Here is a 15336-nt window from a genome sequence, read left to right as displayed (position 1 = left end):
TTTGGTGCAGTCGATTTTTGGTAAAAAAGGAAGATAAGAAATCTTATCAAAATCAAAAAACTGCAAAACTGTACCCTCAACCCCCTCCTGCGGAAGTACAATCGTTCGGTACTTATTACACAATCATCACACATTCCCGGAAAAATTGGAATTATTTTTTTTATATTTCCAAAAATGTCTGGAATATTAGGCGTAAGACATAAATTGATACATCCAATACAAAGTATTGTTTACAAAAGCAGAGGCCTACAAGCATTCAAAAATTTATTTCTTTGTACAACTTTTTGACACTGGGAGTAAATACACTGACAATAAACAAACAAAAAATGATAAAATCACATTGTAACTAAAAAACAAAATACATTGGGAATGAAACTTGATAAAACTGCCATTTGCAAATATCACCGATCAGACTTTGTTAAATGCTGCAATGTCTACACTTTGCACCTAAAAAATCAGTTATAAAAAGCGGCAAAGCCCAAAAAAAGGTTCTTACATAATCTTCAATATCCTCGATCTTTTCTTGCAGCAAATCAACAGATACGAGATCATCTTCGACGACACAAGAAATTTGAAGTTTATGAATACCGTAAGCTAAAGGCACTAATTTCGATGCTCCCCACAAAAGACCTTCTATTTGAATGGCACGAACTTCTTTTTCCATTACCTTCATATCAGTTTCATCATCCCACGGTTTCACATCCAAAATAATATTTGATTTTGCGATTAAGGCTGGCTCTAAATATAAACAAAAAAAATAGGGCGAATATGCACTTTCGACAAATACTCACTTTTAGACTTTCTGCTCTCATACTCCGCCAAACGTTTCTGTTTAATTTCAGATGCCGCTTCGTCCTCGGACTCTGAGCCAAAGAGATCGACGTCGTCATCCTCGTTCTTTGTTTCTTTTTTTGTACTAACAGGCTGCGCTTTACCGCTCACGCGCGCTTCTAACTTGTGTAAGTGTTCGACTATACTATTGAATGCCTGCTGCATATTTGCTACGGCTAAAAATTGACATATTAGGTAAGTGCTGCCATTGGACCCCCACTTACTTTTCTCTAATCTTTGTACCTTCTCTTCGAGCAAAACTATGGAGTTTAATTGGCATTCGTTCTTATTATCTGAAACAGGCTAATCACAAACAAGAGGTCAAAATGTGGCTTTTAGAAGCGGATATACTAAAACGTAAAACACATGCAATATGCGCAACAAAATCTAATCTGTTCTTTAAAAAAATGATCAAAGCAAATGGTAAAGGAACAAAGCCAAGCAACGAATCTGCTCGTGATCGACCAATTTAGTACGGTAAATTGGTTTTTCAGGCAGTGTTAAGAGAAAGTCCCGAGACCAAGAAATGGATTGCGCCGTAGACCAAAAATGACCTATAGCCGAGATGACCCCTGGAAACCTTTAAATAATCTCATTTCCCAAAATCTATCAGCATACACTCGGAGGATGACGCCAGCTGAAAAGCAGTAATACCTTGCTGTATTATTGTATACTGATTTACATATCTCATTGGATCCTGCTGGAAACAATATGGCGATTGGAGCAAGACAACTTCAGCCAGCTGGAAGACGAGAATCCAAAAATAAAATGACTGAAAAAAATGGTATCGGTTTGAGTGTTGTCTCAGATGAGATGATATAGTGAGGTTTACGTCATATAATTTGATTAGCATTTAAAGTTTAAAACATACCCGCATATCTGCTTGCACTTCCTGATACAGTGGGTATTGGTCGGGATACCTTTCATATTAGGGAACTATAAACCCGTAATGGTTTTTGTTATTTACAACATTTTTGGTAAGATTGTGGCATTAAGCGAGTATAGCATGAGCATGAAAATTGAAAAGATTTGCACCTAACCAACTGCACACTTACTTTTGTTGATTCATTATGATCTCTTTGGACTTCTGCTTTCCTGATTCTTGATTGCCGACATGTGTGGCACAGTGAGGGGCGTGAAAGCTCGACTGTGGTACTAAGGGTCGCTGGTTCGGGTATGGATATTTATGAATGTATTGGCTGAAACCCTGCCTACTTAAAAAGAAACACCAACAGAAAATAAATAAAATACATCGGATTATTTATTTGGACATCATGAAACCATAAATAATACAATTGGTCGAGAATTGAGCGTCATGAGTCAGATTTGGCAACATTGGCGGTTCGATCATTCTTTAATAAAGACAGCTAGCGAGACGATAGAGAAGATACAGTTTCATGCATTATTAGTTTAAGAAAGAAGGAAGGATTGCGTGCAATAACAAGCTCAAGAATTCTAACGCTACAGGATTAGTCACACAAACTACTGGGAGCCCAGAAGTGACAAAAAAAAAGTGTTCAACAAACGCGGGATTGTATTACTCACTTCTTCGATACAGTTTTTAATGTTAGTTAACCATTCTCTCGCCCTACCTACTTCAGCAGCCAAGGGAGTTTGGACTTCCTACACCAAAGAGAAATGATTATTCTAAATTGAAACAAATCAATGTAAAAAAAAAATTTACCAAAATCCATCCATTTCATGTCTAGACTTCACAGACATTTAAAATTGCTTTTACTGTAAAGTCCAATTGGTGCAATTTTGGTTACCCGCAACTGAATTACATTTAGATTTCTTCGAGACAACATTTTTTTAGTTATTGTGTTATCTCCGTTTTGCGCATGCGCAATCCGATTTATTTGTTAAGATATTTAAATGAAATTTTGTGTGTAGGTACCTCAAATAAATGTAAAACTAATACTGAATTAAAAAATTTGTTTTACAAGCTACGCTGATCTAGTGGGATAGAATCATATTGAGAAACTTAGATCGATAGTTACTGAATTGACCATCATTTAGTGTTTTATATCGGTGGGGTGGGGTAATCTGGCTCATATGCAGTAGCACTGATCCATGAACTCGTAGAAATCGATTGGCGAAGGTATGACATTACTGTCTCTTTTCGGTGTGGAGTTCGACAAGGAACAAGCAGGCAGATGGACACAACCATCACATAACCCGTAGAAACAAATTGTAATAGTAATAATAATGCCATTTATTAATCACATCCAGTTATTTTTACGAGAAAACCTATTTACTACCTATACAGTGTGTAAAGCGATGGGGTATACATCAAGAGGGAATTTTTTTTAAATATTGATTTATGAAAAAAATTTATTCATATTTTTTGCTTGCTTTGAAAGTACCAATAATGTTTCAATTGTTTGTGGTTTGATAGCAATACGCTATCTTGATTATAATGTGATATGATGTAATAACTTTCAATAAAAAAAATTAATTTTATTATTTTTCCAGATTTCTATAAATAAATTTTAGATTATCAAAACGTTATTGGTACTTTCAAAGCAAGCAAAAAATATCATGAAGAATAAATTTTGTTCCATAAATCAGTATTTTAAAAAAAATTCCCTCTTGTATACCCCATCGCTTTACACCCTGTATATAAATAATCTTGCCATATCAAGGGACGTCATTTTGGAATCAATTCAAAAAGTCATAACCGAGGCCGTAACCAACCACCTACATGTCATTTCAGAATCCGAGTTTCGACACTGCTATGAAAAATTGAAGAATCCTCTCCAACACTGTATCGCTTCCCAGGGATACTATTTTCAAAGAGACAGTAATGAATTGTAATTGCATTTAAATAATAAATATTTAGATCATCAGGCTCATTACTTAATTTACACATCTCGAATGTTCTTGCTAATAAGAATTATAAAAGAAACCTTTGTGTCACTACAATTGATAAGGGTCTGCGAGAAATTCTGACCCATCACACTTCCAAGATTTTTTACAAAATTTAAATATTCAAGATTTCAAAAAAGAGTAATGGCAGAGCCAGATTTCTTGTAATTTGAATTTTGTAACATGTGTTCATTCCATAAAAATTATGGCAGTTTTCGCTGGAAGCTGTTCAAAATTCAACACTTTATAGCGAATACACATGCACACTATGTTGAGTGTCATCTATGTAGCCACCAAACTCAAAAAACCCAACAACACATCAAAAACGAGAAAGAAATAATTCTTTATTTGATTTGCAAGACAGAATTACATGCACTATCAACAAGCTGCAAAAGGCACAGGACCATGATGACATTCCCCAAAATGTCCCCGATTAATATGATAAACTGAACCGCCCAGTGGTATTTTTTAGTGAATGTCTTTACAGTACTCCTCCCCCAAGTTCTTAGGGCGTTCGAGATATCAGTGCTAATATTTTAATACTAAAAAAAGAGGGCTTCTAAACAAGGTCAAATCGGGTCCTTTTCATTTAGACGAGTGGTTCCACAATAGACCCTTGTAAAACCCCTGGGCTAAATGCACAATACACATCAACCTCCGAAAATAACTTCACGTCTTAGTAACCATATGTCCATAAACTCCCATTAGCATGCATTGTTAAAATAACCCCCATTAAAATGAAAGCGCGATGAGTTACGTTTCAGTCAGTTGCGTTCGCCTTAAAGTGCACCAGATTGGACTTTGTGATCGTGACAATCACTTAAGCGGTATTGAACGGAGCACAAAAATCATCAGTCGGTGCTAGGTACATTAGTTTTTATAGGTGAAATAAATCTCATTTAAAGTACTTTCTAATAATATCGAATAAATCTGGTCGATTTCATGCACCCCAAGCCACATGAATGAGACAGTGTGATCGTGAACATCTTACCTTCGCCTTTCCTTCGTAGTAAATTCGTTCGGCATCGTCGTATTTCCCTTTGTCCAACCATACATTTTCGAAAACCATGTTCTGTGCCATTGTACCTTAAAGATAAAAATCAAGTTAAATGCTGTGACAAAAAGATAACGTGACAAATAAAGGTTAGGAAGCACAATTGTCCCTAATTTACATTTGTTTTATTGAACATAAGAAAAGTGGACGGTTATCTTCAAAGAAAGGGCTCGAAATTTGAAAATTTTGTGAAAGCCCTTTTACTTACCAAACTTAAAGAAAAAGTGCAAATTTAGAAAAGGAAAGGCTGATGCAGAAAGGATCGGGATTCGGGAATCGTTCCTCTTATTTCCAGCTACACGTGGAACCATTCGTCAATCTTCGTTAAAGCCATTGGCGTATCTTCGATCAACACCAGCGGCGTCCACACAATCTCTACATCTCCAATATTTAAATACGAGATTCCAAGTGCATTTTCTAATCCAATTCAAATATAGGAGCAATTGTCTCATATTTAAAGGAATTTGCGAAATGCAAGCGTGAGCAGCTATGCACGTGACGCCATTATTCAACCAACATAAATACACACACCAGGCGCAGGCACATTTTTGCAGTATTTTGATAATCAATATTGTTGAGCTTTGTTATTGGATAAATTAAATGAAAAGGATTTTTGTAAGATGGTTATGTATTTATTGATAATAATTTTTGCTTTCACAAGTAAACAATTAAGTAATTAGTTATAATGTAACTTAGATATCAAGTGTTGAGGGCCCAGAACAAAAGAGGGATTATAAATAAATAAAAAATAAATATTTAGCTTGTTTGAGTGCAGTGCGTTTACTTAAAATCTATAAGGAGCAGGAGGGGGGGGGGGGGCAATTTAACCATTGTTCTCTACCCACACCTTCAACGACGCCATGAGATGGATATGTTAATTTGGGGGGTGCTACTACAACAACTTCTTTATAAACCGTAAGATTACCATCAAGTTAATGTTATTGGGAAATAAATCTGGTTCATCTTTGGAACCTAGGAACATCAAAAAACTACATATAAACCTATCAATTCTGAGGTGTTAGGGACTGACTATTTATCTTTCCTCTGCCAAGTCATGAAAAATTTTACCATCTTTTAAGAGACCTTCAGGGTCCTGTTAAATTAATTCAGTCACTCCTAAGGGGCTTTGTTGTTTTGGAAGCCTTTTTTTAAAATTATGAGTAGGTATCCTCTTGTGAGAAGCGCGCGAATTTTCCGCGAGGGTAAAAAAAACTCCGGAGGTAGACATATATATTAGTTTTTAAAGCGTTGTTGTATGGAACTTGCGGAATGGAGTGCACATTGGTTTCTCCAAGCTTTTTGGATCAATTTGTCCTGAACGTAAATAAGATCCTTGCGAGTGCGTATTATGATGGTGGCGAAAATTCCGGAGGGGATCTACCTGAAAAGGAAAAAATCTTTAGTCAGGACGAGAGGCAAGTCTTCCAGTGGTCCTTGAATACGAAATTTTTCTTACGGGGACCAGTTTTTCCTGGAGGCGAAAATTTACACTACTTGTGGAATTGAGTACCTACATATTTTTTGAAACCTGAGCAATTGTATATCAGTTTCTCCAAGGCCGTACTGTTCTGAACGTAGAATTTTTCTTTGGGAAAGTATGTGGGCGACTACTTCCGAGTTTTTCTGGTCGCCACAGAACCTTTGACATTTTTTCCATATCCAATCCAAAGCAGACTTTTTCCTTATTACAATCTTTCTGCATCCAATTACCTAGAACCTGAATTTTTCCTCGAAGTTAATATTCTAGTGAGTAGGTATGCCTGCGAAAGAGGATTTTTCCGGAGGGTGCCTTTTTGTTTATTATGTACTTCTTATGCACATACAATGTATATAATAGTTTCTATAATGTACATAGAGTAGGTAGGTACAAATGATACAAATACGGTACATACGCTATAGATAGAATGTTGCGACAAATTGATTTAAATAAATGTACGTCCATATAGAGCACCTGGTGTCCGTCTATCCACGTACAACATATACATGTTCATCAAGTATGTGTTATAAACGTATATAGTGCAGCTCTGTTCTATGTGGGCGTTGTCTTTATTGGCATATCAAAAAAATGTTAAAACAATCACACCTTCCCATCAAAAATAGCTGAAAACATGTACAGATACGGTCGGAGAGTGACTCGGTATGAACCTTCTTACCTAAAACTCAGACCAATAGCAATGTGCGGCAGTGGTTAGAACCGGAATCGATTGCATTTATGGGCCCCTCATTTAAACAGCAGGTACCGGTATTATTTGTACCAAGGAACCGATATTTTCGGTTTCGGTTCCTCAGTCATTTTCGATTCCGGTTCTAGTTTTTTTCCGATTTTTAGCGGTATCGGTTCCTGTTGTGATATAACTTCCAAGTCTGTGGATGCGTAATAATTTTATTGGGCGTTTTTAGTCAAGGTCAGCATAGTCTATTTTTTATGTACGTTTAATTCATTCCTTCCTAGTGAAAAAAGTAGAACATCAATAAAAGACCTATTAGAAACACAACCGTAGGGATGGACAAAGTTGCCAAAATGCATTTTTTTTATTTTTGTGGAAATGCACTTAAAGGTAATATTAAATAGTAGCACCGATAAAATAGTATAAAGTAGCAAAAGAAACGAATTGTGCAGCTCTTGACTGGTGTTTATGCTCGCAGTTTACCTACAGCAAAAATTTTATATGAAACCTAAAGGAAATTCGTGATAATGTCCAATTCCGATGTAAATAATAATTTTTCTCCATCAGGATCATCTACGTTGTCTTCTGTTAGGATTGGTGGAGAGTTAAAACAGCTCCCTTGGCAATTGACACAGGCGCCGGATTGCATCCACAGCTTGCCCCAGGTTGGTAGTAGTACAACGGCGAAAAATGGTTTGTAAAATTTCCTCTGGAGCTGTGTGTTTCTCTTTGGCGAAGGTGATCCATCGTCACCTCTCTACTAAGAGACCCACTGCATTTGGTTTAAGTTTGGTGGTGGACTTGACAAATACCCTATAACGGTGGTAATCTGCTACATTCGGACGAGCATCTGTTTCCCAGCTTGAATAACTGCGTCAGGTTGTTGAGAGGGGTTGTAAAAAAACGATTGAATGGATTTTCTTAGACTTCTTCCTCCATTATTCTCACCCTTGTGATGTCAGAAGGTCGTGTCCGCTAACAAGTTGGATGAATTTTCAACTTTCCCAACACATCTCTGGCACTTAAAGCGGGTTCCATCGCCTTCTTTTACTGTCCTATTACAAATTAAAAGATAAGTTTTCAAAAAACACTAAACTTGGGGTCGAGGAGGTAGGCAAGGTAAGGTAGGGAGTCGCATAGTGTATTATGGGGTCATGTATATACCTATAATACATATGAAGTAGGTATATTAATAAGTATATGAGATATGAACTTATTTACCTGTATTAAGTAGGTCACAAATTATGAATTAGTATTTATATAAGCTTGTTAGCTTGGTATGGTGAGGTGGCATAGATACTTGAGGGTTGGATTTTAGTATAGTGCAGCGGTTTATCTTTATGTCTTCTTCTTAAATCACAAACAGCCATGCCTTATCTTAAAGCTACTAACGTAATTAATAATAATTAATAATGGCAGCTTAGTAGGTCAAAATACATTGCCCTGTTATACGTGGTCTCGGGAATGCTGGTCCCTTAACCGGCCGGTATTACTTTGTGCCATTTCAGCATTTAGTTAATTTACTTATTACATTTAATTGATTTTAATAGGGATAATTTTTGCTATGGGGTAGTTTGTCCGAACTGAATGGCAATGTCAAGTTTCCGAACAATTGATATGAGTAATAATAGTTTTCCACAATACTAAAACGAAATAAATTACTGTGATGTTTATTTCTGAATGTCACATCAGTCAAATTATTACAGAACACATCAACGCAATAGTAAGTGAAATGGAGAACTATAAACTATAAACACAATAAATTACAACGAAATTCAATTGAACAATGAAATTCAGCTTTGCCAGTGGTCTGGACACTTCGGCATATCCATCTAGATAACCAAAATCGTCATTTGAACTGGGAACATTAAATTATACATACCTTCAAAGTAAGAACCTTCCATAAGGGTCTTCAACAACAATATAGTTTACTACTTTACTTAGCAGGCTTATCGGAATGTTCGGAACCTTCTCCAACTTCGCTTAAAAATGATATTTCTGATTCTAAAAATGGTGACAAAAAATCAATTATGGGTTTATGTGAAGACCAACACCCCTAATGTCGGTTAACACACTATTTGGCCAGATATCTCCACCTGGTAAGTAAGTGTTGGAACAGTAGAAGACTGCATCCTCTTCTAAAACTTAAACAAAATTGCCATGTGGACTGTATACTTACCTGAGGTGCATAGATTACGACGTCTACGTCGACGTTCATCTGCGACCATTAATCGCTCCAAGTCTGCAAATGATACAATGGAATATTCATCATCCGTAGAGTCTCTATCAGGTTCGGCACAAGCCGTTTCTGGTGGCGGTTGGCTGCATGCGGAATCTTCATATATTATTCGATCTATTTCTGCTGCCATCTGATAATAACCATCTGTATATTCCTTATCGGATTTGTCAGAGGCAGCCTTGTTCGCATCCACGGGAGTTTCTTTTGACTCTAAAAATTTAAATTGAATGTGACGTTCATACTTCATTGTACATACCGCCGACACTCTCTTCCTTTGTATTGGATAATTGTATAATGCTCCAATCGTAATCGTTGGAAAGCGATAGGGTCAAGAGGCTGCCATCTTCGTGTGCCGAAGTTGGAGAATTCTCTTCTTTAGATTTTGCGTGTGCACTTGTTGTAGGTTTCTCCATCGACATAGTAGTGTCTAAATCTAGCAATTCCGAGAAAAATTTGAACTTCGGTGGAGATGTGTGTGCTTAGCTAAACACGAGACACAGTTTTAGAGTAAGAATTTCTTATACTTACACCACCAATGATGTTTCTACAACAGAAGGCTTGGCCTCATGAGTATAATCGACTAAATCATGTTGAAAGTTGTACACTGAAGTACTTTGTCAATGGTATAAAATGGTACAACATGCAAAAGCAATAAAAAAAAGTACTCAAATGGATGAATAGAAAATATTAAGTCTGCTTTAACTACCTCACAAACGCAACGAAAGCTTTTTGCAACTCTTCAAATTTGAAACAGCAAAATGGCGCCCAAAGGAAACATTCAGCCATGTTGACGCTGTGGCTAAAGGATGGTTTACACATGCAATGATTACATATAATACATTTTCAGATTATTTTGAGTTCAAAAAATAAAAAAGACACTTTTCGTCAAGGCATGCCGCTTTTACAAAACCCGTGTTTAGGGTGGCTAGTTGGAGATGCAGTCACTTATCCGGCTCGAAGGACCATATGTTCGTCGCGATTAAAGAAATACTAGAATGGCCACAGGACCCAGAATCTGAACTAAAAGGCAAAAAATAACATTATTTTGTAATCGAAGGTGACATCACAATAATTGGAAACCTTCGTTCTCGTTGAAAAAGTGTGGTGGGGTCTTATGAATAGATTGAGAAATAGTAATATTGAAAAAATTCCAACACTTTTTCAGCGAAAATTTTATTTTTGGACTTTTAGTGCAGATTCTGTGTTCTGTTGACGAAAAGTGGTTTTTTATACGTTTTATCACTAAAAACGCAAAAGAATTTTCTCATTCGTGGCCGTAGACGTAGCGAGCCGAAGAGCGTTTGATTCGCTTTTCCCTCTACCTTTATAGGCACTAAAGACCAAGAAGACTTTAAACGGGTTTTATAGGGTCGCCTACAGAAGCCTTCTAGGCCTTTTCCGTGGCGCTTCTAGAGCTTCCTACACTTGCGCTTTCAAAAAACTATAGCGATATTCTAGAGCATTTGAGGTCCTTTTCAAGACTTTTTAAGACCATTTACAGAGCATTCTAGGCCTTTGGCGGTCTTTTTCTAGGAGCATTCCAGGTCATTCCCAGAATCTTGCAGGCTTTCTGTGAAAAGCTTAGACAGTTCTGGAAACAGTTTAAGGAGCATTTCAAACCCCTTTTCGCAGGCTTAGTAGTAAATCTGCACTTTGCACGCACTACTCGTAACAGGCATTTCCTCGGCTCAGAAAGTAGTTGCGGAATAACAAATGTACCTATGAAAGTACCACTGTATTTATGTCAACTGCTAATTAGAAGGTCTGTCGTGCATAACTTAAATTTAAGGGTTAATTCCTTCACAATACCAAGGCACAATACCAAAAAATGTCAAGGCTGTATCGCTTATGTTATATGGCACCGTCCCTGTTAAAGTGTAGGTTGGATAAACTTAACATGAATTATATACAGTTTGTAAAATCAACCAAAAACTTTATCTACGCAATAATAATTTGCACCCTACGTTGCCGTTGAAAAAGTGTCTTTTGAATACTGATATTTCTCAATCTATTCTTAAGATCCCAACACTTTTTCAACAACAATGTAGGTTTCAAATTATTGTGACGTCATATGGCATCTTTGATTCAAAAAAATTTTTTTTTGCTTTTTTAGTTAAAATTCTGGGTTCTGTTGACGAAGAGTGTTTTTTAATTCAAAATGATTTGAAAATGTACTTTATATAATCATTGCATGTGGAAACCATCCTTTAGCCACAGCGTCATCATGGCTGAATACTTCCTATTGCCGCCATCTAAAATATAACGACGCAGCAGTTTCAAATTTGAAGAGTTGCAAAAAACTTTCTTTCCTATTTTGAGGTATTTAGAGCATTTTCCATTCATTCATTTCAGTACCTTTTTTTTGTGCCACTTGTTACCATTGGCTAAATACCTCAGTGTACAACTTTGAACTGATCTAGTCCATTATGCTTGTATTACCTAATGACGCCAGGCAGGCCATCTTAACAAGTAGAAACATCATTGGTGGTGTAAGTATAAGAAATTGTTACTCTAAAAGCTTGTCTCATGTTTAGCAAAGCACACACATCTCCACCGAAGTTCAAATTTTTCCTCGGTATTGCTAGATTTAGACACTCCCATGTCGATGGAGAAACCTACATCGAGTACACACGCGAAATGTGTAGAAGAGAATTCCCCAACTTCGGAACACAAAGAAGGCGGCATCTTGTCCCAAACGTTTTTCAACGATTCGAGCATTATCCAATTACCCAATACAAAGGAGGAGACTGCCGGTACGTACACTGAAGTGTGAACTTTACAAGCAATTTAAATTTTTAGAGTCAAAAGAAACTCGCATGGGACAGAACATGGCAGTCACTAAGAAGTCCGATACGCAACGTACAATTAGCTTGGCAGAGGAAATAGATCGAATAATATATGAGGATTCCGCATGTAGTCAACCGCCACCAGAAACGGCTTCTGGCGAACCTGATAAGGACTCTACGGATGATGAATATTCGATTGTGTCATTTGCAGACTTGGAGAGATTAATGATCGAGGATGCACTTCAACGTAACCTACGCACCTCAGGTAAGTATCCAGACCAAATGGCCATTTTGTTTACGTTCTAGAAGAGGATGCAGTCTTCTACTGTTCCAACACTTCCTTACCAGGTGGGGAAATGTGGCCAAAGAGTGTGTTAACCGACATTAGGGGTGTTGGTCTTCACATAAACCCATAATTGATTTTTTGTCACCATTTTTAGAATCAGAAATATCATTTTTAAGCGATGTTGGAGAAGGTTCCGAACATTCCGATAAGCCTGCTAAGTAAAGTAGTAAACTATATCGTTCTTGAAGACCCTTATGCAAGGTTCTTACTTTGAGAGTATGTACCATTTTATGTCCCCAGTACAAATGACGATTTTAGTTTTCTAGGATATGCTGAAGTGTCCATCCCACTGACAAAGCTGAATTTCATTGTTCAATCTAATATCTTTGTAATGTATAGTGTTTGTCATGTTCCTTTTTATAGTTTGTAGTTCATTTCACTTACTAATATGTTTCGTGTTTTGTAATAATTTGACTGTGTGACAATCTGAAATAAACGTCACAGTATTTTGTCATTTATAACGCGACAATGTACATTCATGTATTACATCCCTTTCATGCTTTTCACATCCTGAGTGGCTTAAGCAAATGTCAAAATAAACTATGCTAATTACCTACTACAAGCACTCTATTAATTTCCTACAAATAGTAACGAGTCACAGCGTGTAATATCAAAAAGCTCATGCAACAAATCTGTGAATCCCTGGTGACGCCGCAAAGCTGAAAAAGTTGCAGACAAACTGACTTCCCAACCCTGTTATTGTGTCAACTTTTTCACTTTATTGTAATCGTGATCAATTTTCAATATGCCAATTTTGCGTTTTCTGGACGGTTTGAAGCCCCCAAACCCCAAAAAAGTGATTTTTGTGAACACAAATATGTGTCGCTCAAAAACATCTGAATTGATTTTGGTGAAATTTGGGGTGCATATAGGTTTGTTTCCATGGGGAATTTTGATTTCGGTCCGTTACCATCTTCAGGGTTTCAAAGTTTGTTTAAATTAGCGTTTTTCTGGAAATATAAGGACCATAGCGAAAAATGATAGATATAAATAAGAAGTGTCTTGATGATGATGTAATGTCTACATTTCAATTTGGAATACTAACCCTCCCTTGTATATTATTTTAAATTGTGTTCTATACGCTAAATCTGTTGAAAAGAATTACACCCTTAGATCAAAGACGCATGATTATAACACTAGGAATAGTCATAACGTTTGTGTAAACTTTTATAGGCTGGAAAAGACCCTTTCATTCATTTGTCAACAAAGTTCTTTAATTTACTCCCACTAAACGTGAGAGTTTAGCGCTCTGAAATTAAACGTTAAGCAGTTTCTACTCCAAAATGCATTTTACAACATTGCTGAATTTGAAAGTCAAATTAACAAGCTGTTATTATGACTTTTGCGAATGTTCTTTGTAACAATAAATATTATTTATTATTATTAGAAATAATTAACTAAATGATCATATGCCTTATTCCAGTTTGCATGCTAATTACTACACTTACTATCCAATATTTAGCTGGGACTGACATTACAAAATCAGTTGCTAAATAAACTCCTGACTACAGTTAGAAAATGCCGTCTGGCCAACGCAAAAAGTGTATGTCTTATTTTTTTTGAGCTCATCAAGACACTTCTTTTTTGTATTTAACATCTTTCGCTATGGTCCTTACATTTCCAGAAAAACGCTAACTTAAACAAACTTTGAAATCCTGAAGATGGCAACGGACCGAAACCAAAATTCTCCATGGAAACAAACCTATATGCACCCCAAAATCAGTTCCGATGTTTCTGAGCTACACATATCTGTGTTCACGAAAATCACCTTTTTTGGGGTTTGGGGGCTTCAAACCGTCCAGAAAACGCAAAATTGGCATATTGAAAATTTAAACTGAAAAACTTGACACAATAACAGTATAGCGAAAAATGTTAAATACAAAAAAGAAGTGTCTTGCTGAGCTCTACAAAAAATAAGACATACACTTTTTGCGTTGGGTTGCAAATAAAGGCGCCAGAAGGCATTTTCTAACTGTAGTCAGGAGTTTAGCTAGCAACCGAGTTTGTAAGGTCAGTGCCAGCTAAATATTGGATAATAAGTGTAGTAATAGTAACATGCAAACTGGAATCAGGCATGTGATCATTTATTTCATTATTTATAATTGAAATGTGGACATTATCGGCCACTGCAATAAAAATTGGTGCACGCGCGCGATTGGTTAATATCGCCAGCATCATGAACATATCCTTTGTTTGTAATCATTGAATGTGGCAACCATCACTTAACCACAAAACGCCAATATGGCCGAATTTTTCTACATGAGCGCCATCTACGACCGTTGCGACCGTTGTAGTTTCAAATTTGGAGAGTTTTGCAAAAAAGAGGCATTTCGTCTTACTTTAAGGTATTTAAAAGCTAATTAATATTTTTTAAGTAGGTATGCATATATTTTATTCACTTCAGCTACAGTGGTGACGGTAAAAAACATAAGACCAACCAGGTGATCGTCCACCTTGAAATCAGAACCTTGCGATTTGCATATTACAGATACGAAGTCTGGTCCTGTCAGTATTGAGTCTATTACGAATACTTCAACATTTTTACTTGATATGGCAGATCCACTTTTTGAAAATGGTATGTGTTCAATACATATAACCAAAATTAAAGTATCGTACATCTTCAGATTTTCGACCCACTTGCTTTATTTGTGGTTTAGTGAGTCGAAGAATGTCCGTTAGGCGCTCATACGAAGAGGAGTACATGGAGATGTTTATCTGTATGCTGCAGGTATGCACTAAAGTTATCACTTTTTTAAGGTATTTACTAAAACTTTTTAGCCATACGACAACGAAGACAGTTACTACCTCTGCGAGAGATGCGATTTGTGGCTCTCTAATACGGCTTTTTTAATTCGCCTAGCACGATCTCCAAGACGTTTTATTTATCGTCACTGTTCACCATGCTGTTTTATTTGTGGTGTGGAAAGTCAAACTCATTTCTTTACAATGTGCTTAAGGAGAATTGATAATATTGTGTTATATCGTTTTCTGGTTCAATATGGTTCTGTAAGTAAAGCAATTTTGTTAGTCATCCATTGACATGT

At 36.5% G+C, this 15336-nt stretch overlaps 3 protein-coding genes across 10 annotated transcripts in view; 1 reads left to right on the top strand and 2 right to left on the bottom strand.

Moving 5' to 3' along the window:
• Positions 1-250: 250 nt before the first annotated feature.
• On the bottom strand, positions 251-5095 carry LOC116165776 (elongation factor 1-beta-like). Of its 2 annotated transcripts, XM_031480452.1 has the most exons (7): positions 4962-5095; positions 4691-4785; positions 2377-2454; positions 1056-1134; positions 792-1007; positions 497-738; positions 251-447 (listed from the first exon to the last, which is right to left on the bottom strand). In XM_031480452.1, the coding sequence occupies exons 1-7, from the start codon at positions 5062-5064 to the stop codon at positions 409-411; spliced, it is 852 nt and encodes a 283-aa protein (XP_031336312.1). In that variant the 5' UTR covers positions 5065-5095; the 3' UTR covers positions 251-408. The 2 variants fall into 2 exon arrangements, with proteins under 2 accessions (XP_031336312.1, XP_031336313.1); XM_031480453.1 differs by lacking the exon at positions 2377-2454.
• Positions 5096-8575: 3480 nt separating this feature from the next.
• Positions 8576-15336, bottom strand: part of LOC116165774 (ceramide glucosyltransferase) — a 45429-nt gene continuing 38668 nt past the window's right edge. For 2 of the 5 annotated variants that reach the window (XM_031480448.1, XM_031480450.1), the window contains 2 exons: positions 8804-9370; positions 8576-8753 (listed from right to left, as the gene is read on the bottom strand). The gene's annotated coding sequence lies outside the window, so the exon portion shown is untranslated. Of the gene's footprint in view, positions 8754-8803; positions 9371-9416; positions 9644-14667; positions 15297-15336 lie in introns of those variants that run through there. The other 3 variants (XM_031480447.1, XM_031480444.1, XM_031480445.1) reach the window with 3 other exon arrangements.
• LOC116165779 lies at positions 11436-12836 on the top strand. 3 transcript variants are annotated; one of them, XR_004144190.1, is made up of 3 exons: positions 11436-11913; positions 11960-12508; positions 12559-12836. XR_004144190.1 is itself a non-coding variant. In XM_031480458.1 (2 exons), exons 1-2 carry the CDS (start codon positions 11760-11762, stop codon positions 12250-12252), a joined length of 447 nt encoding a protein of 148 aa, XP_031336318.1. In that variant the 5' UTR covers positions 11436-11759; the 3' UTR covers positions 12253-12836. The 3 variants fall into 3 exon arrangements, 1 of the variants encoding a protein (XP_031336318.1); XR_004144191.1 differs by having other exon boundaries at positions 12551-12836; XM_031480458.1 differs by having other exon boundaries at positions 11960-12836.

This window comes from Photinus pyralis, unplaced genomic scaffold (assembly GCF_008802855.1).
Source record: "Photinus pyralis isolate 1611_PpyrPB1 unplaced genomic scaffold, Ppyr1.3 Ppyr1.4_LG3a, whole genome shotgun sequence".
In the NCBI taxonomy this organism is placed as follows: domain Eukaryota; kingdom Metazoa; phylum Arthropoda; class Insecta; order Coleoptera; family Lampyridae; genus Photinus; species Photinus pyralis.
The sequence above is the reverse complement of the archived record's forward strand: the minus strand, read 5'-3'. Positions and strand labels throughout refer to the sequence as shown.